This window comes from Hyla sarda, chromosome 1 (assembly GCF_029499605.1).
Source record: "Hyla sarda isolate aHylSar1 chromosome 1, aHylSar1.hap1, whole genome shotgun sequence".
Classification (NCBI taxonomy): Eukaryota; Metazoa; Chordata; class Amphibia; order Anura; family Hylidae; genus Hyla; species Hyla sarda.
In genome coordinates, this window is record NC_079189.1 from 555,741,182 (window position 1) to 555,766,216 (window position 25,035).

The window sequence follows — 25,035 nt, forward strand, 5'->3', positions numbered from 1 at the left end:
TCATTCACGGGACCTCCGTGCGGCAGGGTGACATTCAGATGAGAGCGTTCAGAGGCTAACAGCCGTTTTCGCACACAGCTGTGTGCTTCTTCCGGCCGGAAGAAGCACACAGCAGTGTGCAAAAACGGCTGTTGGCCTCTGAGCGCTCTCATCTGAATGTCACCCTGCCGCACGGAGGTCCCGTGAATGAATGAACTGTATGGGCGGTGAGTGCAAGTTCCCCTCTTTTCATATATAATATATATATATATATATATATATATATATATATATATATATATATATATATATATACCACAGAATGCTTCTAAAACTGCTCATAAACAGTAAATACATACATAAAGAATAACCCAAGAGCCGACATAAAGGATCAATTCAAATATCCCATTTTATTCCCAGTTCATCCTTCTTCCCTGCACATAGCAAGGAGAAGAGCAGACCATTTATAGTACAAAAAAGGATCACAAATGTATTACATTTGACCATCAGCACACAGTTTATAATTTTTTTGACAACTTTAAAAGGAAATGTAGAAGCTTAGCTTTATTTAACAGAATCACTTATCGTACCAATGACTAAAAAATTAAAAGTGCTATTGTACAGTATTAGTAAAGAGTCAGAAAATACAAGTATCAAAAAGTTTGGAATAAGTAAACAGGTTGCAATAAAATCCTTTAGAGCAGACTGTTATTAGACATGGCTATTTATTAGGACTGGAGAGAGAGTTTGCTAGACTTTCAGATCTTTTTTAGTCTTTTATCTGTAGTATTGGCAATTACTAGGCGGCACCAATTTCAGTGTTTTACTATAGTAAATAAAGTCAATTTGTTACCAAACTCAAGGCTCCCTAGATCCTACTCAAGTTTTCTGTCAAGTAGGGACAATGGGAGGGGACCCCCCTCATCTAAACACACACGACCAGTCAGAAGCCCACAATGGGATCAAAGTTTTGCTGATCTACGGACAAGTCGTATGTCTCGAGCCATGACATACAGATTTCAAGTCATTGTCTTCCCTTTTTTTGCTTGACCAATGGCATTTACCTACTGTATTGTTATCCACTATGCCGCCAATTGCATTTCGTATCAAGTAGCCCTTTACAAAAAGCAGTTTGTAAAGCATTTTTGCGCATTGAAAAATTGTGCTGTTTGTATTAGGCTAAATGGAAAAGAGGTTTTAGAAAATGATCTTAAAATTAGAATTAAAACATTTCTATCAAGAGCCTCTTGTTTGTACTAATGGATGAGTACTGCTCTCTTTGTTTGCCGGCAGACCGGTTTTCCTAGTCATATTGTTCAGAATTTTCTAATGCAGTTTGTTAAAATTCCTTAGGGAAATGCTTACCTGCTTGCTACATCTGCTTCATCAGACCGCAGCTATGGCCAGTAATTCCACTACAGTGTTTGTTATACACCTAATTTCTGCTTCTCTCATAGGGTTATATTGCTGGATTTCTCGATTTTGTCCATCATGTATATTTTATATGGTGGGTCTGCTTCTGTTTAAAGGTGTTATCAAGTTACTAAAAACTTATCATGGGACATTTGCGACATTTGTGATCTCTAGAATGGGGCTTGGCTCTCCCCACTGAGCACTCATGCCCCCACATTCCGAGACATACTGGTCTTGGCAGTGACTAGCCGCTTAGCCAATCACTGGCTGCAGCGGTGTCCTGGTCAGACAACCTCCAAGCCCTGCGCGTGCGATTAGGATTGGACATTTCTCCAATATGCTGTGGATAGGGAATACATTTTTAATAACTGGAGAACACCTTTAAGTACTGTGTATTAGTAAACATTCATCACCGGCCTACCTTGGAGGTCAGAGTCTATTAACATTTGTAAAAGAATACTAATGATAGTTAAGGATGTTGTCCCATTATTAACCATTAACACAAATTCATTTCATATGGGATAAGTGTATGATCACACTGGGTCTATCCGCTGTGACCTCCTGTGATCTCTTAAGTTTTCTATCGGAGTGAAGTGGCACTGGTGTGTAGGGGCTGGACAGTACCGTTGTACAGTATTGCACTATACAATATAGTATGCAAACATAGAGGCGCCTCAGTAACGTCAGTAATGGTAAAAGCACACAACACTAATCGGTTGCAGAAACATCTGCAGGAAATACGTATTGTGTGCATTTACCTTTAGGAGTGAGAACACACTGTACATACGAGGGGGGTCGTCATGATGTCACACTACACACTCAGAGCCTCCAACGCTGCGGAGAGCTTGCAAAGGTGTGTGCTGAATGACAGATTGCGGGGGTCCCCAGCGGCGGACCCCCATGATCAGACATCTATTCCCCTATCGTTTGGATAGGGGATAAGATGTATTTGGGCCGGAGTACCCCTTTAAATTTGATACGACCCCTTCACAATTGCTTCAGATGTTTTACCACTTTAAACAAAGAAAACTAAATTTGCAATCTAATAATAATAATATATAATAATAGTATATATAATTTATTCCAAATCTAAATGATGGCACCAGATATAGTGTAGGGATAAAATTTGTAACAACTGAAATAAAAAGCAAATCAAAATACTGATATTCATGACAGAGAGTAATTATAAATATCAAACATTACCAATACCGGTTGCTAGGATTTAGAATGATCTTGGCATATTGGCTTGGTCACTGGATGTGTGGTAGATTAGTAGGGGCATAGAAGAGTCGAGTTGGTCAATTTGATTTGGCACAAATTATATTGAATACTACACTGTCAGATAATATTATACAAACAACATAACTACAGAGAACAGATAAAAAGTAAGTCTGCTGCAGCTATATTTTACAATATTATATCTGGAAATTGGTTAATATGTTCATTAGATGGTATATAGCACCAACATCTTAGAATAAACCTCAAACAAACATCAAACATTCAAACATTAGGCAATCAAACATTAGGCAAGAGAGGACTGCTGTAAAATCTAGAAGCCTTGAAACATTTTATCATTTTTGTTTTGCTGTAACTAAAGTATTTTCCTAAAAGGGAACCTATCACATTGACAATGAAGGCCCGTCTTCAGAGAGCACGTTATAGAGTAGGAAATTCTGAGCAGATTGATACATAGTTTTGTGGGAATAGATTCATGAAAACTAGTCATTAATTCATTTCAATCAATGCTCCTTCTGGGTTTAGAAGTGAAGTGGGCGGTCCTAACCAGCGATTGACTGCTTTCTGTGCATGAATGCTCTGTATCATAGTGCCAGAAGACTGGGCTGCATTCTCATAGTGATGGGATGCTATATAGAAAAAATAGACTATGCTATTAGTCAAATTATTTGTATGTTCATGTGCTCTAAACCAGAGGTCTCCAACCAGTCCTCAAACCCCACCAAGAGTTCAAGATTTGAATTTCTCCCTGTTCTATTCCAATGGAGTAACTGAAAAACTGAACAAACCCAATATGTTGGTGGACCTTGAGGACTGGTTTGGGAACCACAATATCACAAAGCATTCATGTGTTAACCTGACTGTTCATAAAGCCATAACAGGATCAGTCAACAGCATGCTGTACACTGTAGAGAGCAACAGGAGATTCTTTTCTATACTCCACAGACAATGAGCAATAGCAGTGATCATCACAAAGAAGAGTATTTTGCGTACACTGAATATAGCTTATGTTAACAATGGGCCACTACATATTTGGAGGAAAGCAGAGGTCATGAATTTTTTTTTTTTTCAAATCGCCCTTTTACAAGGATGTTAATAATATTTACCAGATATTTTTTAGATTCTGGACAGTGTTAACTCCTACTGGTTATGCTGAGGGAGACTCCAATGGAAATTTCATATAATAGGATTTAAGTGATCCATATTAATCAAGGGCAGATTAACAACCATGAGAAGCTCCTACATGCTCCATGCTTTCATGTTCTTGCGCATTTTGAGTTCTCTCAAGATCAGTGAGGACAGATTTTTATTAAACCTTGGTAAGATTACAAAAGTAAAATTTTAGCTGCTTTCGGCTAAAAATTTGGGATGTCTCAAATGTCTCACTGCAGATAAAAAGTGACTCAATGTTAACATTAAAGGGGTACTCCTCCCCTAGACATCTTATTCCCTATCCCCAGTGGCAGGACCCCCGCAATCTCCGTGCTGCACCCAGCGTTCGTTTAGAGTGTCTGGTTCAGCGCCAGAGGCTCGTGACATCACGGCCACGCCCCCTTAATGCAAGTCTATGGTCCATAGACTTGTATTGATGGGGCGTGGCCATGATGTCACAAACTTCCGCCCCGCATTGCCAGCAAATTTCCCTTCGTGCATCGGATATCTGGGGTGCTGCATCCAAGGCTGCAGGGGTTCCCAGCAGTGGGACCCCCGCGATCAGACATCTTATCCCCTATCCTTTGCATAGGGGATAAGATGTCTAGGGGCAGAGTACCCCTTTAAGGCTAAGTTCACACTGCTGTTGTGCTCTGACCCATTCTGGGTCTGTTTGGCTCTTTTTTAATTGTGCTGAACGAACCCTGAATGGGTTGGAGCACAACTGACATCTCAGTGTCTCGATGGATCCTGTTGACTTGAATGGGGTCTGTTGGGATTCCGGTATTTTACAAGAGTTGTGCAGAAAAAAAATGCACAACAGCAATGTAAATGAGCCCACTGAAAGCTGCAAATACATGTCTTTTCAAAAATCATAAACATTGAGCAATGTATGGAAGTTGTAATACAAAATGAGGATTACTGTATAATAGGAATTTTTTCCATATAATTTCAGCCATTGTTAGCTGTCTTTTTGCAATTTTTCTCTAGCAGTTAAAAAATGTAGCTGAGAAATTCCTAGATATATTGCAGATTACTTTTCTGTTCAGGTTGGTGTGATCATTGATAAAACAGAATATACAAAAAATATACAGTATACATGGTAAGCCATTTATAAAAGTTTCCTCTTTCATTACTAAGACAATTCCTTTCCATAAGCCCTACTATGAATGCTAAAGAGAGGGGGTTCCTTACTTAAGGAAGTATTAGTGGTTACCGTGGGCCTGGTCAATCAGTGGACATGTTTTCATATGATCATTATGTTGAAACAAGGAGGGTTATTGAGTGGAATAATATTTACTGTACTGTTCTTCCAACCTTGAATATACTTAAAAGGCTAAAGAATTTGGCTGGTGTGTCTATACATTGTTCATCTTTATATTCAACCTTACTGGTTAAAAAAAAAGGATGATTCACCCAAGGACCCAAGTATATCTACTTTAACTTAACAACCTTACCCGCCCAACTTACTAATGTAAATAAGTGCAACGCAATACTCATCAGTACATTTATGTCATGGCAGACTGGAGAACCCTCTCTACTCATTGTTCTCCCAAATCCTTTTAAAGCACTGTATAGGTCTATGTATACAAGTTAAAAGGGTAGTCCAGGAAAAAAAATTATATCAACTGGCTCCAGAAAGTTAAACAGATTTTTTAATTACTTCTATTAAAAAAATCTTAATCCTTCCAATAATTATCAGCTGCTGAAGATGAGTTGTTCTTTTCTGTCTGGCAAGAGTGCTCTCTGCTGACATCTCTGCTTGTCTCGGGAACTGCACAGAGTAAAAGAGGTTTGCTATGGGGATTTGCTTCTACTCTGGACAGTTCCCGACACATGTGTCATCAGAGAGCACTTTGACAGAAAAGAACAACTCAACTTCAACAGCTCTCAAGTACAGAAAGGATTAAGATATTTTAATAGAAGTAATTTACAAATCTGTTTCTGGAGCCAGTTGATATATAAAACATTTTTTTTTCCTGGATAACCCCTTTAAGTCTTCTCTCAAGTCCTATGGGTGAAGGACCCATCACATCCATGCATTATAGAAACTGGCCATTAATTTCAATAAAAGTTGTTTAATGCTTAGTTTGGCCCTTGGAGGTGCTGCAAGAAGTGATGTTTGCTGTTGGATTCATCTTCAACACAAGAACCTTCCGATACCTGCACATCTAGTGAACTACTGTAAGGCTTGTTAAAAGAGGATATATTTCAATTTAGAATAACCATATATCACTATTTGTACTGTATATATGTGATGGCAGTTCTGGCTATATTGGTCCATTTTTTTTAAATAATAGTATAATGCCACATATCAGACCCAGCTGGTGCAGAAAGTTACTTAGGGTCTGAGTCCTGTTGTATTTTTTTGGACCCCTGCTTTATTTACTTGGGTAAAGCAGCAGATACTGGTTACTGCGTATTCCCCTGTGTGTATGTTAGGACTGGCACCAGTTTTATGTGGCCCCTTGGTCATCAGAATCATAGTGGGCACTCTGTCTACCCACCCTCAGATCTACAAGCGTACAATATTTAGAGCCCAACAAGCCCAATCCTCTCTGGACAGACTCTAACTGGTGATGCCTTGGTATCTACAGTATTTGCACTGAATTACTTGAACAGAGACAGATAACTTACTGCTGCATTTGTGTCCAAGTTTGGCATTTGAAGTTCACCAGTAGGAAACCCTCATCTGTTATGCATAAATGGAACAGGTGGAGGGAATGATCTACTTAAAATCTTAAAAAATAACACCTAAACTTTAGGAATCTGAAAAACTAAAACTTGAGAAAGAAGTATGTGCACTCCCCAGAAACAGGACAGCCAAGAGAAAGGCACCTCGGGCACTAAGCTAAACCCTTGGTGTAGGGCATTATATCGGTAATTTTGTATCCAGTCCCACAACTACAGCATTTGACACAAAGTTTTTGCCTACGTGGTGCAAATAGTTTTTTTTTCCACATAAAAAAAAACAAAAAAAGGAAGAAAAAAAAAGTAAGAAATATGCAAGTTCGGTATATTAAGTCTTCAAAATGTCGGCCTATTGCCCTGTATTAGCACTATAAAAATCAAGCTATGCTTTAACAGATGTCTTGTAAGAATAAAACTTGACATTTTTTCTTTTATTACCATACCATATGTAGCCAGAGAAATAAAAATGCCATTGCTATATATAATACCAGTGGTGAAATTTGGGTCTAACTTCCAGATACACACGGCACGCATTACAGTAATGTATTCATATTCCAATTATCTTCAGCGTGAAATCCATAAAACACTTGGTGGTTTCATTTATTGCAAGATAAAACCATAGTCTTGTAAGTAGAAAGTGGTTTGTAACGTAGATATAGAACTGAGAATTGTAATAATCTTCTCCAGTTACGCTCTAGGATATAAGCCTGGCTGTCGAGTAGACACCACAATATATTAATTTCATATTAAATAATCCATTGGAATCAATAGGTATCATCTGGTCAAACATTAAAAAGCAGAAATAAAAGGAGCTTTTATAATAATAATAACAAGAAGAGGGGTAATAAAGAGATCCCCAATGTTCTTCAGTACAAAGTCCAGCTTTGATACTGTTAAAACCCCACATTCCATAAATGTTGTGTTTAACCAGTAGCAGTTTGGTTGCCTATAACTCGAAGAATCTCTTTATAGCTACTTGGTTCTTGTGTGTTGATGCTTGTGTCTCCCATTTGACCATCTTCATAGCTGGAAGAAAAAAGAAAGCGATACGTTATGAATACTAGATTTCTGGTTTATGGATACTAGATTTCTGGTTATGGATACTAGATTTCTGGGTATGGATAGCAAATTTCTGGGTTATGGATACTAGATTTCTGAGTATGGATAGTGAATTTCTGGGTTATGGATACTAGATTTTCTGGGTTATAGATAATAGATTTCTGGTTTATTTATACTAGATTTCTGGGTCATGGATACTAGCTTTCTGGGTATGGATAGAAAATGTCTGGGTTATGTATACTTGATTTTTGGGTATGGATAGGGAATTTCTGGGTTGTGCATACTAGATTTCTGGGTTATGGATACTAGATTTCTGAGTATTGATATTAATCTAGTATCCATAATCCAGAAATCTATTATCCATAAGCAAGAAATTAACTATCAATACTCAGAAATCTAGCATCCATAACCCAGAAATCTATTACCCATAACCAAGAAATTGTATGGATGGAGTATGGATAGCGAATTTCTGGGTTGTGGAAACTAGATTTTTTGGTTATGGATATTAGATTTTTGGGTTATGGATATTAGATTTATGGGTGTGGCTCTGCAGTAAGAGGGATGTGACCTACATGTGGCATAATGCACCATAAATTTGGCATGAAGTAGGCCAACAAATAGTTGGTCTAAACTTAGACTAGGTCGCGCAATTTAAGATACGGCTGCTCCAGATTTATCAAACAGCCTGAACTATTGTAATATATCTTATTTTGCAATGTCTAAGGCCTCTATTATTAGTTGAACAGGCCATTATCATCCTGTGTAACAGGGCCAATAACAAACAAATACGTATTTGTTGGCTGAACGCAATATTTGAAATCCAAAAAATCCTCAATCATAGGCTGCACATTTCCTTCTGTAATAGAATATGTGCAGCCAAAGAATGGTGGCAGCAAAGGTCTGCACTAACTATCCAGGGATTGTTTATGTGGCCTTCCTGGCACGATAGTGGAGCCTTATCATTGGCTCAATAAACTGGTTTGTTTAATTGTTTCATGATACAGAGCATGTTTGATAAAAAAAAAAAAAAAAACTAACTGTATATTTCCTGGCAGAATTCCTGCAAAATCCAACTTCTTTATTTAAAAAAGTATAAAAGTGGAGATGACAACTTGCAAATTGGTCACAAAATGGCCTGACACGTTTCCAGCACTTACGTGCTCGTAGTCATAGTCTAATTAAATTAGTGAAAACATGCTATATAAAAGCAATAGTGAACAAACTGAACGCTAATGCAACTATTGCATAGTGTTATCTATTTAATTACTCAAAAGGGAATAGCTGACTGTCAAGAAAAATGCATAGGTGTGTATAGCAACCTATGTCTGACCATGTCTGAATATGTGCCACATTTATCCAGACATCTTTAGACACAAGTTGATATGCATACCTATGCTTTTTTTGTTTTGTTTGTTTGTTTATTTAAACACTATTTCCTTCTGGTGTTTATATAGTTAACTCAATGCAATAATAAGCAGTGTTATGTTACAGGTGATGGTTAGCTAAATGCATTAGCTTTTGGACTGGTTACTATTGCTTTAAAGCATAACTATAACTATTACTATCAAAACAGTTTATTTTTGTTATAATGCAACCATGGGCACCACCACAACAGGAATTTTTATTTTATTTTATTTGCACACATTTATTTAGCTTATGACTAAGAGCACTAAGTGCTTGAAACGTGTCAGTCAATGTATTTATTTTTTACATATTTGCAAATTGTATTTGCTTATATTTTATACTTTTTTAAATAAAGAAGTTAGACTTTCTTTTTTGCTATTGTGGATAAAGCGTTAGAGACGACATTCTGCTGCTTTCCGGACACCTGTGCCTGGACTGTCTATTGTGGTGGGATGACATTCACTTTTATATTTGAATTGCATATTACTGAGGTTTGTGTGTGTCCCCCTATATCTTGTGCTGACCTCAGAATTTTTTTCTTTTTTTGTAATAGTAGGTACTCTTTAAATGCCGTTCCACAGGTTTGATTTAGAAAAAAAATAATAGAAGCAATGGCGGCTTGCCTCTGTAGATTGGGCAAATAACACATCACTCTTAGTTCACGACAGGTTTATAATGAAATGAACACCACACCGCCCTAGACCTCAGTGTTTAATATTAATAAATCACATCCATGTGTAGACATAGATCTCTATACAGGGGAATGATTTACTAGTACTATGTGCAAGCTCATACTTATGCCTTTATTGCTGGTTCCAAGCCCCAACCACATTTACTTGTGTTTTTTTTTTTTTTACTAAATATTTTTTTACCAGACAAAAAGGCAAACTTTGGGGAGATTAAACTTAAAAGTCATTAAATTGTTGCCCTTCTGTTCATTTCAATAAGAAGTATGCAACTTTTCAGTGATGTAAGAGAAATGAATAACTTATCAATGCTTCCATCAAAGACAAGAATGCTGAGAAAAGAGAAAAAAAACTATGCTACCAAGTTGCATCAAAATGCATGTGTGATGGACAGCACCAATTGCTAAAAGAAAATGGAGTGTAAAAATATCATCTAAATAATAACAGAAAATGCTAAATATTTAAATATATAAATGAATGAATGAATGAATAAATGAATGAATAAATAAATATCTGCTGCCTAATAATAAAATACATCTTGTATAAAACAATCACTAACATTGTTCTGGGTATTGAAGCAGCTCAGACAATAGACACCAATATAGACACTAAAACTTCAAGTTTGTAATGGCTTGTAAGTACAGATTATAAGCGGACAACACATGGACAGGGATGTAATATTGGGGTAACTAAATAGACAAGAGTCTATAGCTATTAAAGGGGTACTCCGCCCCTAGACATCTAGGGGATAAGATGTCAGATCGCCGCAGTCCCGCTGCTGTGGAGCCCCGGGATCGCCGCTGCGGCACTGCGCTATCATTACTACGCAGTGCGAGTTCGCTCTGCACATAATGACGGGCAATACAGGGGCCGGAGCATCGTTACGTCACGGCCCCGCCCCTCGTGATGTCACGGCCCGCCCCCCTCAAAACAAGTCTATGGGAGGGGGCGTGGCGGTAGTCACGCCCCCTGCCATATACTTGCATTAAGGGGACTGTAGTGATGTCACGAGGGGCGGAGCCATGATGTCACGCTGCTCCGTCCCCTATATCGCCCGTCATTACGCACAGAGCGAACTCGCTCTGTGCAGTAATGATAGCTCAGTGCGGCAGCGGCGATCCCGGGGCTCCCCAGCTGCGGTTCCGCGGCGATCTGACATCTTATCCCCTATCCTTTGGATAGGGGATAAGATGTCTAGGGGCGGAGTACCCCTTTAAAGGAAGCCCTGAATGAGCTGTCCTCTGCTCAGTTCTAAAACATTCACTATAACTGTCTTTTTGGGTCCAATGTGTGCAGGAAATTAATAAATTTTGTCAAGAAAACTAAATACTAAATACATAATTGTCATCTTTCTCTTGTTATGTTATTATTCTGCACCAATGTACAGTACATGAAAAACATTGAAGGATGACAATGACAAGACTTTAAGACAATGTCAAAATTCAATACTTACACAAAAAAGAACCGTGTACAGACATGATCCGTATTGGGAACAACCCAGATCTCCCCATGTTTGTGCAATTCTGGTGAAGTAATCACTTAAATAAAGCACATACAATATTTGGTGGTTAAATTATAACACAATATTAAGAAATCAGAACACAACTTAGGCTGCATTCACACCACGTTTTTTACACACGGGTGCCGGATCCGGCTGGGGGAGGGGTAAACCGGGCGACTTCGGTCGGCTCAGTTTTGACCCGTATCCGGTTTTGGACCGGACCTAAAACCGTAGTATACTATGGATTTAGGTTCGGTTCGGAAACCGCATACGGGTCAAAACTGAGCCGACCAGAGTCACCATTTGACTCCAGTCGGCTCATTAAAGTAAATGGAGTCACGGGCTGATCCGGCTGGGGTACAGGAGCGCCCAGTGTTCCTCTCCCTAAGCCGGATCTGGCACCCGAATGTAAAAAACAGGGTGTGAATGCAGCCTTACTTTAAAGGGGGACCTGTCCAATGTGCCAGCAGGATGTTATAGAGCAGGAAGAGCTAAGCAAATTGATATATAGTTATATATAAGTTGTTAATATAGTTATATATACTTAAATATTAGTAGGAAAGGATTTAATATAACTTCAGGGCAGGAGTCCAGTGGGTGGTCCTACTCAGTAATTGACACTATCAGTCATTGGTTCAGTCATTGAACTGGACAGCCCACTGGCCCAGAAGGAGCAGAGGTTAAGATCAACAACTGACAAGTTATGCTGGATATTTCCTCATAAAACTATACATCAATTGCTCCATAACATATTGCCTGTAGGCTATACAGTATGTTGAACATGTTAGGTTCCCTTTAATGTTCCCAAAAATTATTTTATGCCTATGAGTGAAGAAGATTTCAATATACTTTGCATGGCAACAAAAGCATATGCAGGGTGAAAGGTAATTAAAATAAGGTTGTGTGTTTTTTTTAAGTTTGTTGGCACGAAGTTGGGAAAGTGGGGATGGATTTACCTTTCTTTGGATTGTTACATCAGAGAAGGCACATCTTATCTATTTGGGGGGATCATTTAATTAAAAGGGGCACAACCAACATAATGGGATTAGGAGATTATTAAATTTAAGATGCACTACCTAATTTAATCAAAGGGGCACCATTTACCTTATAGAACAAAAACTCTAAGGGCTCATTCACACTGCCATGGTGCTCCAGTAAAGGGAGCTCCGTCGGCCAGTCTGTCAGGAGGACAGGAGTTAAACAGAGAATAAAATAGTGCATATTCTTTCTCCGCTCAACTCCTGTAACACACCACATCCCTGATGGACACCATTCAAGTCAATGGAATTTGTTGGGGCACGTCAGTGTCAGTTGTGCTCTGACTTGTTTCCTCGATCTGTTCGGCACAAAAAATTAAAATAAAAGAGGTGAACAGACTCAAATTAGGTTGAAGCACAAGGCCTAGTGAACTTAAGAGGATTGAAATGTTGCTTGTGTTTAACTTTTTGGGCATTTGATGTAATAAATGAGATAATTTTATAATTTTGATATATTTCACTATATTGGAGTGATGCAGTTCCCTTTTTTTATTCTACCTTACATCTGTAATTATTGAACTAAAGGGGGCATTACTAAGGAGTGCTACCTACATAAAGGGGTGTTTTACTCTAAAGGGCATTTTATTTTTGTTAGGGTATGAGTCACTATATAGTGCTCTTTTAATAATAACTTGTTTGACTAGTACTCCAAGTTTATACCATCCAACAATCCATGTACATGTCACACTGCATAAAACCATATTACTTATTTTTTAAGAGAAACTGTCACCAAAGACTGACTTAAATGTATTGTTTTATCTCTACCCGGAACCCAATCCATTCAAGAGAATAAGGTCTTGCTGCAGCTTGGAAAAGCCACTAATAACATTTAAGCTGAGGGGCAACTTAGAACCCTCAAAGTACTTTTTTAGACTATGTTCACACAGGAGAATTTCCACACTGAGATTCTGCAGCAGAGTCCCATTGATAGCAATGGGATTCTGCTGGGCTGGGCACACAGAGGAATTTCCGCAGCACATGTGTCTATTCTTTCTGCAGCGTCTGCGTAGCCGTCTATGAGATGGTGCATTTCCGAGTGGTCCTAGTCCTGGTACGTTCTGTCAGCACTTTGCTGTGGGTGAAATGTCTGCACGGAGATTTTCCGTGTGGACATTCCAGTATGTGGGCATAGCCTTAGTCTGCCACTAATTTTCTTCCCCTTTGTAAACCCTCTCGGCAATCCAGCATACTGCCCTACAGTCCCAAACCTAACTGGGTGTATTGCCATAAAGCTTAGGCTTATCTATTTTACAAATAAATGTAAAAAAAAGCCAAGCTACAAAAATCTAATAAAAATTAAACTATAAACTGAAAATCTTACCTTCGCATAAGGCTATACATTTCAAGTTACGGCTTTGCAAAAATTGGGATTGTTGTCCTTTTTTCTGTGACTAAAATACAAAAAACAGAATATTATTAAAAAACAAATACATTATTAGCAGAACAATTCATAAAAATATTGTATTCACATAAAGGTCCTCATTTATTAAGGAGAACCCAACAGTTTTCCTCGGGTTGTGTGTAACACAAACTGTGACAGTCTGTGCTCAAAAAAACACAAGGCTTCTTAAAACTCTCCATTTTTCCTGGTCTTTGGGGCAATACCATGTAAATACCATGGGAAAAAAAAGATACTCCACTCTTAGTAAATGAGGGCCAAAATATTAGCTTCTGCCAACAAAGTTGGTCTTTTTTTGCACAACACTGTGACGTAGAAATTCCAATTTTTATGATTTATTGTTCCATTCTTTTGCAACAATCCAAGACTTCAATGAAGAGGATCCGTTCTCCTGATAATTGTGTGTCCCAAAGGTGAATCACACAACTATCAGGAAATTATCCTTTCTATATGCTATCATTTCTTCTTAGGGAATACTCCTTAAAGACAGTACCCATATGAAATTCTAAAAAAATGCAACAAAACAGTTTTTTTTTTTTTTTAAGTTATAGCCATCACCTGAATATGATGGGACAAGAAAGTCTATTGCTCCACCGTCTCTGTAAAGTGATAATTTGTGCAACTTTTTTTTATATAATGTTCTGGCATAAATAAACCTAGTAATTACCTCCCCGGTCCCCTGTCGGTCTTGTTGTGGCTCCTTCCAGTGCCCTGCTGCATATCTCTTCGCGTAGGAACTGAACATGCCTGCTCAGCCAATCACTGTCCCAGACTGGACACCACTCTAACCAGTGATTGGCTGAGCAGGCAGGGCCTCCTTCGATGCTTCATCTTGAAAGCATGAAGAAGAGACAAGCAACAAGGACCAAATGCGGAGGACCAGGTAGGTCAGTATGATTTTTTTGTTTTTTTTGTTACAGCTGTCACAGCATCATTTAAAAAATGTAAACATCTTGGACAATTCCTTTACCAATTTTTGGAGAAACAAGATGTAATATCAATGAATATTGAATATTGTTGCTGAAATATTATCTATCACTTTTCTTTACTAGTCGCGGCCACTCTCTATCTTTATGAGTGAATCATCATGCCCCTATTTTAGGGAAAATTTCAATAAGCATATTATTCCATCAAAAATGACACCAGGAAGTCTAAGGTATAAGGTACATCTCTGGATTTCTGATTTTTCATTTTTCCACATTTTTGGGGTGTGGATTATGTCCATATAAATAGAATCATTCTTATCCTGCCTACCTTATGCAGTTCTCATGTGGAAATGCAGCTATAAGTAATATATAACCTTAGTTTACTTTATGCTACAGTACACATTTCCATTATAGCATATATTTTGATTATGTTGCTTGGAAATTACATGGATTTTTAACTATTTAGTGAAAAGTACTGATAGTCAACCAAATAGTAAAATCTTGGGAATGGGCAGGTAGCTGAAGCAGCTGCTCATTTTTCCTTTAGCGGCTGTACTATTCGGGCTGTAAGCCTGCTGCTGTAGAGTTTTGCTGCTAAGGGTTCCTGCAATGGGTATGCACCCCGTGATGAGAGACACTAGCCCTGCATGTAGGCATACTGTCCTTCTAAACCACTATGAAAACTTTATGACCCTTATATAGCCTACACTACTCCAACCTGGCTGGACAAGTATTTACTGGGAAGGTCTAAGCTAGCAACTTTCCGCTCACATGTAGCACAGCCATTGGTGCCACCACCATACTGTATGTAAAAAAAACATGCAATAAATGTTGTGAAAACACATGATCTATATTAAAGGAAATCTGTCACCAGTGTCACCTGCACTAACCTGTCGGTACTGACAGATAGTGCAGGTGACACTGATGACAACAGTACTTACCTTGTCCCGTTCCATGGCTGAGATATCCAGTAATCTTCTACGTTAAGCTTCAGCTCCGGGCAGAGCTTAGTGACATCACTGCTGCTGCGTGACCCAGCAGAGAGCATCAGCGGCTTGGGGCATGGGCGTAGCTTAGTGACATCACCGCTGCTACTCCCTGCTGGGTCCCACAGCTAGAGAACAGCAGCAGTGACATCATTAAGCTCCGCCCGTGCCCCAACCTGGGCCGGTGCTGAAGCTTAATGGAGAAGATTACTGGAGATCCCCTACACGAAACTGGACAAGGTAAGTACCGTTGTCATCAGTGTCACCTGCACTATCTGTCGGCATCGACAGTTTAGTGCAGGTGACACTGGTGACAGATTTCCTTTAATAAAATAATTGTCAGACAATTAAAGGGGTACTCAAGTTAATTTTTTTTTTAAATCAACTGATACCAGAAAGTTAAAAAGATTTGTAAATTGCTTCAATTAAAAAAGCTTAATCCTTCCAGTACTTATTAGCGGCTGTATACTACAGAGGAAATTCTTTTCTTTTTGGATTTCTTTTCTGTCAGACTACAGTGCTCTCTGTTGACACATCTGTTCAATTTTAGGAACTGTCCAGAGCAGGATAGGTTTGCTATGGGGATTTTCTCCTGCTCTGGACAGTTCCTGACATGGACAGAGATGTCAGCAGAGAGCACTTCCTGTAGTCCAGAGCAGTTTGGTGTGCAGCTCATTCGGGTGTGTCTCTTTGTGTGCTCCAGAGACTTCCAGCAGACGAGAGCAGGTGATTCATCAGCCTCCCCGGGAGTGTGGCAGCCTCCTCGGGAGAGCCTCCCTGCATGGCATCCCTGGCCTCCACCTCCCGTTCTTCAAGGCTGGCGGGGGTCAAGAGCAAACAGCAACAGCCATTCCGGCCCGGGGAGAAGATCTGGCAGAGTCTTCAGTAATGCAGGCTCTGCTCCCCCGGCAACGGGTGCCAGCCAGAAATCTGGTGGAAGGAAGGCACGGAGGAAAAGCTTAGAAATGTGGCCTGAGAGAGGGCCCAAGGAATCGAGCACAATATACTGCTCCCGCATGGCCGCACGGTTTGCGGAATATGACCAGTGCGGCAAGGAGATGAGGATGGCCAGAGAGGATCTTCGTGTTGCTCAGAACCTGGCGAACACAGCGTCCAAAAAGAATAGGCCAGAGCTGAAAAAGAGGATTACGGCTCTGAAGAGTGAGATTGCAAAGCTGGAGGAGAGGAGAGCAGAGATACTTGAGGGGAGCGGTCTCTTAAAGGAGAAGCTGGTGAATGGAGACTGGTTTGCCACCATGAAATCCCAGGGTAAGGTGGAGGTGGATGATGGGGAGAGTAGTGGCGGTGAAGAAAGTGAGGATGGTGGTGAAGGTGTAAAGGAGGTGGAAGAAAATTCACAAGTGGTGGAGATGGATGCTGTTCCTGTAGCTACTCCCTGTGACACCCAGGACAGCTACATCGAGCCAGCACAGGTGGCACTACCATCAAGCGATAGTGAGGAGGATGATTTGGAGAGTGAGGCTGGAGGTGTATTAAAGCAAAACGTAAAGCAAAGAAACAAAAGACCCAGGAAACAGTGCAGTACGTGTTTGTTCCTTTCGAGCATTCTGGGCCAGCTGCAAAGTTGGTTCAGGCTGCTGGGTCCCCCAGACTGCCAGACTCTGTTTCTGTGGTGGAACGGAGCCAGCATGGGGGATACAGCATGGCGTCAGAAAAGACTGCGGATGCAATAGATATGAAGCCCAGCCATCCTGCCGGTAGGGAGGGGCATGATGGGCTCATGGTGGGCAGTGGCGGGGTAAGCTATGCTGCCGTGTGCTCGGGGGGCGGTTCCCCAAGTGCTGTGGGCATTGCTGGCACTGCGGGGCACTCCCATGTGAGGGGGGGGGAGAGTGTCCGGGCGCAGGTGGAGGAGAGTGGTAGGTCTGTGTGGTCGGGGGGGCGGTCCTCCAAGTACTGTGTATTCTGTGGGCGCTGCGGGGCACTCCTCTGTGGGGGGGGGGAGTGTCCGGGCGCCAGCATCATCCACAGAGCCCGTGCAGTCAGGCAAAGCAGGTGCTGGCACTGTGGGAGGAGCTGGGGTGCGCCCGGAGATACAGCCCCAGACTCCGGAAGTGACTTCAGACAAGGAGAAGGAACTATCAGCATCGACCCCGGCAGCTAAGCCAGCAAAGAAAAGTGTAATAAAACCTGCAACACTACAAGTCCCAGCCAGCCCAGAATCTGTTAGTCAGGATAAGAGTGCAGGATGCGAGAATGAGTGTGGAAGTGTTGTGGATAAGAGGAGTGTCAGTGGAGTGAATGATGGTGGGAGTAGTTGTGGTATGAATGAGAGGTCTGGTATGGATGGGAAGAAAGATGATGAGAGAAGTGGTGTGAATGGTGTTATTAGTGGTTCTGGTTCTGGGTCTGGTCCGGCTCCCCCCCACGGTAGTGACTGCTCCTAGGAGCTATGTTAATGTCACTGCCGGGGGTTCAGGGGGGTCCTCGTCTCCGTCCGGCCCTGGGGGCCATTTGCAACAGCGCCTCCTGGAGGCTCTACGCAGGGGTGACAGGTCGATCCAGGTAGAGGGAAGGGGTGAGGTCGACCTCTCTTTCTGGATAGAGAGGCACGGTTTGGGGGCTTTCCGAGAGCAGAATGGGGAGGTGGTCTGGTCCCTCCCGACACCCGGGCAGGACAATAACCGTAGGAATGTGGTCCGTCTGATTTGGAGGGGCGAGCATGCGTGCCCACCTCGCGCTAAAGTGGTTGAGCTTCTCCTTTAGATGGAATTCAGGGTGAGTGACATCTTTGTCCTGATTCACCCCTACGGTTCGTCTGAGTTTGACGTCAGTTTAGTTTGGCCAGAGGGTCTTGAACTCTTCTGGTCAAACTACGAAGTGGCGAAGAACGAGCCTGACTGGCGGGATTTCGCCGTAAAGGCGATTTCCCGTCAGAACTCTGTCAAGAAAGTGACCGCTTTGACCCGTAACGAGTCGCTTTCTTGTTATGACATCATGACCTGGCTTGGACGGTATGGGGATGTGACGGACATGCCCAAGAAAAACTTTGATGAGCACGGGATCTGGTCTGGGGCCTGGACGTTTTCCGTCAAACTCAAGCGTTCAGGTAGTAAGGTTGCCCACATTCCTTCAGCCGCCTTCCTTGGATGTGATAGGATCCAGGTCTTTTACCAGGGGCAACCTAAGGTCTGTCACAGGTGTGGCAGCCCCACCCACTTTAGCGCAGCCTGTACTGTGCAGGTCTGCGCTTTGTGTGGTGGGGTGGGTCATCTGGCCGCATCCTGTCGGAAGATCCGGTGCCACCTGTGTGGTGTCCTCGGACACCCTTTCAGCAGTTGTCCTAGCACCTTCGCCCGTGCAGCGGCCACTCCAGCTGAGGAGAGCTGTGAAGTTGCCTCGGCTGGGGAGGGTACGGGCAGGGATGGGGGCGCAACAGGGCTAGTGAGGAGGAAAAAGGGCCCCGCCAAACTAAGGCGGGAGGAAAATTGTAGAAGGAGTAGGGAGCTGGAGAGTGCCCAGGTGGCGGGGGTAGCTTCAGTCCCTGCTCCTGAAGCTGGCCCTGTAACTGCTGAAGCCTTGGAGGAGAATGGGCTGGATGAGATCAGGAGACTTCACAGAGAGGAAGGCAATATGGCCGACCCTTCCGATTCCTCCTACTATGAAAGTGTGGATGAGGAGAGTGGGGTGAGGCCCACAAAGAAAGAAAAGGGCAAAAGGAAAGGGAGAAAGAAGAGGTCAGAGCCCTCTGAAGCTCCTGGTACTACGGGCCAGGTCCAAAGCGGAAGCCTGGCTGCCCCCCCTCTGATTGACCTGTCAAACCGGTACCTCATCCTCGATACCATCTCATCCATGGAGGGGGAAGGTGAGGGCGGGGTGCCTCAGGAGAAAGAGCCTCTGGGGGGAACTGGGCCCTGTCCTGTCGAGGCACCTTCCTCGGAGGGCAGGGCTAGACTGGGGCCGGATGGAGACGGGGACCTTATGGACCAATCGGAGTCGAAAAAAAAGATGTAAGAGTAGTCCTGCCCTCTCGTCGTCTTCAGGGGATGAGGGGGCTAAAAAGAAGGGGAAAAAGAAATAAAGGGTGAGGCCATCTAATTCAATCACCCTCTATGGTGGCACTCACTCCATTGATGCTGGATTTATTAATTGTGCCAGCATAAAGTCTGATGATACGGCTAGATTTGCAGGCTTTGATTTTCTTGGCCGTGTTGAAGCCGAAATTTTCTTTTTACAAGAGACCAGGATGTCAGATCTAGCCTCTCTGGTAAAAACCAGAAGAAAGATGAGGCGCGGTCCCTCCCACTGGTCTCTTGCGGCTGAGACGTATAGTGGGGTGGCGGTCCTTTTTACCGCTCCTGTTGAATGCCGACGGGATATTGAATTAGAAATAGGGAGGTGCCTGATCTTAGATGTCTTCATGAAGGGACAAGAGCTCCGGCTCATTAACATCTACGCCCCGCAAACTAAGCGGGGCCGTAAAGATCTCTTTATGAGGATTAAGCCCTTCCTTTTTACGAGTCGGCAGGTGATCTTTGGAGGGGACTTCAATAATGTCACGAGGTCTCAAGATAGGAGAGGTTCCAATGGTCCGCTGACTTGCGATAGTGTGGCACTGATTAGCATAGCTAGAGAAGCTCGCCTAGAGGATGCCCACATCCGGAGCCCCTCAGGCCACGCGGGTTTCACCTAGCATCAAGGTAGTCGCAGGTCTAGGATAGATAGGTTTTATTTAAAGGAGGAAGCCGTCTCTTCCGCAGTGTCCGTGGTTGAGGTGGAGTTCTCTGATCACTGTATGATTTTGTTTTCCCTGAATATTTCAGAGACCGTCCCGGATGGCTAAAGGTTATTGGAAGCTGAATTCGTCCCTCCTGGAGGAAACGGAGGTAAGACAGTCCTTTGAGGATTTTCTTCAGAGTCAGGTACCTTTACTGGACCTTTGTAGTAGTAAGTCAGAGTGGTGGGAGATATTCAAGAAGCGGGTTGCGGGGTTCTTCCGCCAGCTCTCGAGCCTCAGGTCCCTGAACAGGTACCGCTTGTATCAGGGTCTGAGGAGGAAACTCGAGCTTCTCGTTTCGACTGTAGGTAGCCGAGAGGATATCTCCAGAGTGAAATCCTTGCTGATGAGGTGTCAGTACGATAGGCACGCATCTTTGGTTTTTGAGAGGGATTTTCGGAAGTACCGCTCGCTCGACCCTTACAGAAACTGTAAGATATCAGTGAGTAGTAAAATCATTTCAGGACTGATTGATAGTACAGGATCTCTGAATCGGTCCAGATCAGGGATCTTGGAGGTCGTCAGATCCTTCTACTCACACCTCTTGGGGAGGAAGGATCTAGATCGAGACAGAATGTCAGTTTTCCTGGCTGAAACCATTCCTGAGCCAGGGGTAGACCCCTCTCTTTGCGTTTTGGCAGAAGAGATCAGGGAAGAGGAAGTTAGACTGGCAATCGAGGGGCTTGCCCCTAAGAAGTTGCCAGGTCCGGATGGCTTAACATCAGAGTGGTACAGGGCCTTTAAGGAGTCTTTAGCTCCCCTCTTGACTGAGGTATTCAATGAGTGTCTCTCCTAGGGCACTCTGCCGAAGTCAATGAGGAGGTCAGCCCTGATTCTTCTCTCAAAGGTTAAAGATCCCAGCCATATTGAGAATTGGAGGCCCATAGCTCTTCTCAATAAGGACAGGAAGCTTCTGGCCAAGATACTGTTTAATCGACTGGTGAAGTTTTCAACTGGGCTCCTTTCGGAGGCCCAGCACTGCACTGTGCTAGGCTGAAGCACCTTAAGTGCTGTCCTTAGTGTCAGGGAGGCAGTGGAGCGGAGTAGTGCAGGTCTCTGGAAGGGGTACTTGCTGTCCTTGGATCATGCCAAAGCATTTGATCGGGTGAACCACGAGTACCTCTGGTCCGTCCTCCTGAGATATGGCTTAACGAGTACTTTTGTTAATTGGTTTAAGATCTTGTATGCAGGGGCAGAGAGTTTCCCGCTGGTGAACGGGTGGTCTGGCCGCTCTTTTGAGGTCGGGTCCCGAGTCCGTCAGGGTTGTCCTTTGAGCCCGCTCTTATATGTGTTCGCGATCGATCCCTTCCTTAGGAGGGTGAGACGCGGACCATTGGCGGGAGTCGGGATGAGTCTGGCAGAGCCGGCTGTCACCCAGAGAGTGGTGGCGTACGCTGATGATGTCACTATTTTCGTCTCCTCGAGAGAGGAGGTCGATGTGGTGATGTTGGAGATGGACCGCTACTCGGAGGCATCCGGGTCTAAGATCAACCGGGATAAGTGTGAGAGTCTCTGGCTGGGAGGGGGGATCCCACGTTTGATCTCCCAGACACCCTTCCAGGGCCCCAAGAATCAGCAAAAGTCTTAGGCATCACATTCGGCCAGGTTGATTATCCCACCAAAAACTGGGACGGTAAGCTCCAGGATGCCACTCAGAGGGTGAACCAGTGGAAGGGTTGGTCTATGACCCTCAGGGAAGAGGTACACCTGATCAAATCGTAACTGCTCCCCTTGTTTATCTATCTGGGCAGCATATGTATCTTGCCAGAGGCTTACTATACTAGGATCTACAGCCTGTTTTTCCAACTGTTATAGGGGAACAGGATGAACCTAGTCAAGAGGGAGGTTACGTACCGCATGAGGAGACTAGGGGGTGTTCTTTACGAACACCTTCTTGAAAGCTAACATTGCTAACCTCTGGAAAGAGAGGGCTTCTCCGTGGGTACTCTCCTGCAGGGAATGGTTTTGACCTTTCTTCCAGGAATGGGAGAGAGGAGGGCGAGTGAAGGACCTCCATATGCCCCATGGATATCTTCCTGCTTACGCTAGCCCGACTCTGAAGGCGATACGTCGGTGGGGTCTGGGAGTGTGGGAGATCAGGACCCAGTCAAGGCAGTTCCTTGACAAACGGGTTCTGTTGACCTACTTCCAGAAGCCTCTGGCGCTCAGGGACTGCCCAGGTCAGGATCTGAGGGTGGGGTTGTACCTTTTGAACATGAAAAGGATCCCTCAGAAGTTTTGGGACTTGGCCTGGAGCTGCTTTCAGGGGAAGCTATATGTGAGGGACAATTTGAAGTGTAGGAACTCTGATGATCGGGGATGTCCCCGTGAAGAGTGTGGGGACACGCTGGAAAGCATGGACCACTTTCTGCTTCATTGTCCCTTTAATATAGGGGTCTACAACCGGGTGGGCGCTTCCATCGGCTGGAGTCAACTTGCCGGCCTTACCTACCCGGAGTGGGCTTATGGGGCATTTAGGAACCCGGGCACTTTATTCTTAGTTAGCTTAGTGGTTAGGTACTACACGTGGAACGCATGGTGTTTAGTTTCGACCCAACAGAAAATCCTCTCCGAGGTGGAGGTCTGTAGGAACATCACCGGTGACCTCGGGAAGATCAGGTCCTTGGAGTATGGCAGTCTTGGTACCAGTAGGGCTTCTCTCCTGTGATAAGGTATTTCTTTTGATGTGCCTTAGGTACTAGACCTTTTGGGTAGAGTACCTTTATTTTGGTTAGGGGCAGTGTTATAGGGATAGTGATAGGGTGAGAGCAGGGTCAGTTTTAATGGAGGGATAGAATTAGGGAAAATTGTAGGGGGGAGTTAGGGAAAGAGTTTAAAATTATTTTCATGTATCAAGTCTGCCATCCTTCTTCCTGGAGGTGGGCTAATGCATGTGCATGCTAGCTTTTTGTTTTGTTTTAAGCTGATACGGTAAGAAGGGCTTACAGGTGACCAAACTTGGGCCTAAGGTGGTTTTGGTTCAGTCTGTATATGTTAGTATGTATAAGTTTGTGTAAGTTGGTTGGGAGGAGTGCTAGGTGGGGAGGGTGTATTTGTGGGTGGTGGTGTTTTGCTTTTCTTTTGGGGACCTGACATGGGTCAGTTAGGGACAGGACTTTGTGTATGAACGGTATGGACTCTGACCCATGTGCAGGAGGGGTGGTGTGGGCGAGGGTACAGTTTTAGTGTAGGGATTTCTATTGTTTTTGTAGGTTTTCTGTAGTGTATATATTTATTTTTAGTTAAATACTATATTAATATGTTCATGTGATTTTGTATGTATATTGTTTATATATTGTTTTTCATATTATAGCATTGCAGTGGTTATGGCAGTTGGACCAGCTATTATGTTGTTACGTGGTATATTTGGTTTATTTCAGTTTATTTGGTATAGTGTATGTGCATTTTTTTTTTGTAGCCAGGTAGTGCTAAATTTTATGTTTATAATTTGCTAAGCCAATTTGTGCTTATATATATATATATATATATATATATATATATATATATATATATTTTTTTTTTTTTTTTTTTTTTGTAGCAGTGTGCTTGTTATGTTTTCTGTTTTGTTTTCTCGTTGTGTTTCCCGAGTATGGATGGTTTTGAGTTATAGCCAGGTAGTGCTAAATTTTATTTTCATATTTTGATAAGCCAAGTTGTACTATTTTTATGTTCATTTTTGGTATGTGTGTGAGTGTGTTGTATGGTTCAGTTAGGTGGGTTGGCATATTTTAGGTAAAGCTGGGCTGGCCGGTTAGGCAGGGTTTTGTTTTTGTGTTTTGGTACCGGTGTATTTCTTATTTATGTTATAGCTGGTTAAGCTTGTTTTGTGTTTTTTATAAGTTTTGTACTTTTATAATAAAAAAGAGTGTCAGCAGAGAGCACTGTCGTCAGACTGAAAAGAAATCCAAAAAGAAAATAATTACCGCATCTGATAAGTACTGGAAGGATTAAGATTTTTTAATAGAAGTAATCTGTTAAACTTTCTGGAATCAGGTGATTTTAAAAAAAATATATGTTTTCCACCGAAGTACATTATAAAACATGAGACAAAGCAACATATAGCACCCCGCAATATATACATCTCAAGAGGATAAGTTACAAATAAGAATCTGGCCATATCTGAAAGGCCAGGAAGGCAGTACCTGGGATGTACTGCTGCTTTTGTTGCTTGGGGGATCGTCCTTGGCTGATACTTTCTGTTGCTTCTTGTTCATCCCTTTGAAGAAAATATTAAAATAAATTGTTACATAAAGTAAGGGCTCATTCACATAGCAGTATGAAGCACTCCTGCCATACCGAACCCCCATATGTGGCCCTACACTGCGGACTATGCACCTCCAATAGTGTTTTGACCTGTATAGCCATGTTTGTGTCATGGCAGATCTTACACTGTTTGTTCAGTCTACACCACCTATGCAGAGGTATAGTTTAGAACTTTTTGTTTTGTTTTGTTGCATACCTTAAAAAAATTGGTGCAAATTAAGCCTGGAACCCTTTTTCCAACTAGTGGAAGGGTTTACTTAGGTGACACTGCACTGTTTTTGATGAAGACATTTGCTTGTTTTCAGCATCAAAAACAGCCTCATGCTTTGTGCACACAAATTTTTGTGAGACTAGTTTTGAGACCAAAATAACTTAAATTATTGGAGACAAAATGAGTCTCAAACTTTCTGATCTTTTTTTTTCTGCTTCCATTTAGACCAATTTTTTGCTAAATTTTTTCAGATGTTTTCCATTCATTTGTTTGGGCTGCAACAAACACTATTATGCAACTAGCACTTGTACTGTGATGAAACCTCTTGTCCCAGTTCGGGTCCTCCATGCTAGG

General features: G+C 42.5%; 1 protein-coding gene across 1 annotated transcript in view; it reads right to left on the reverse strand.

The window, feature by feature from the left end:
• Positions 1–363: 363 nt before the first annotated feature.
• Positions 364–25,035, reverse strand: part of PARP8 (poly(ADP-ribose) polymerase family member 8) — a 337,824-nt gene continuing 313,152 nt past the window's right edge. Inside the window, exons 23-26 of the mRNA XM_056541980.1 lie at positions 24,350–24,423; positions 13,480–13,549; positions 11,074–11,158; positions 364–7,497 (exon numbers count right to left, since the gene is read on the reverse strand). Coding sequence (XP_056397955.1) covers positions 7,395–7,497; positions 11,074–11,158; positions 13,480–13,549; positions 24,350–24,423 — 332 coding nt within the window. The 3' untranslated portion in view covers positions 364–7,394. The remainder of the gene's footprint in view (positions 7,498–11,073; positions 11,159–13,479; positions 13,550–24,349; positions 24,424–25,035) is intronic.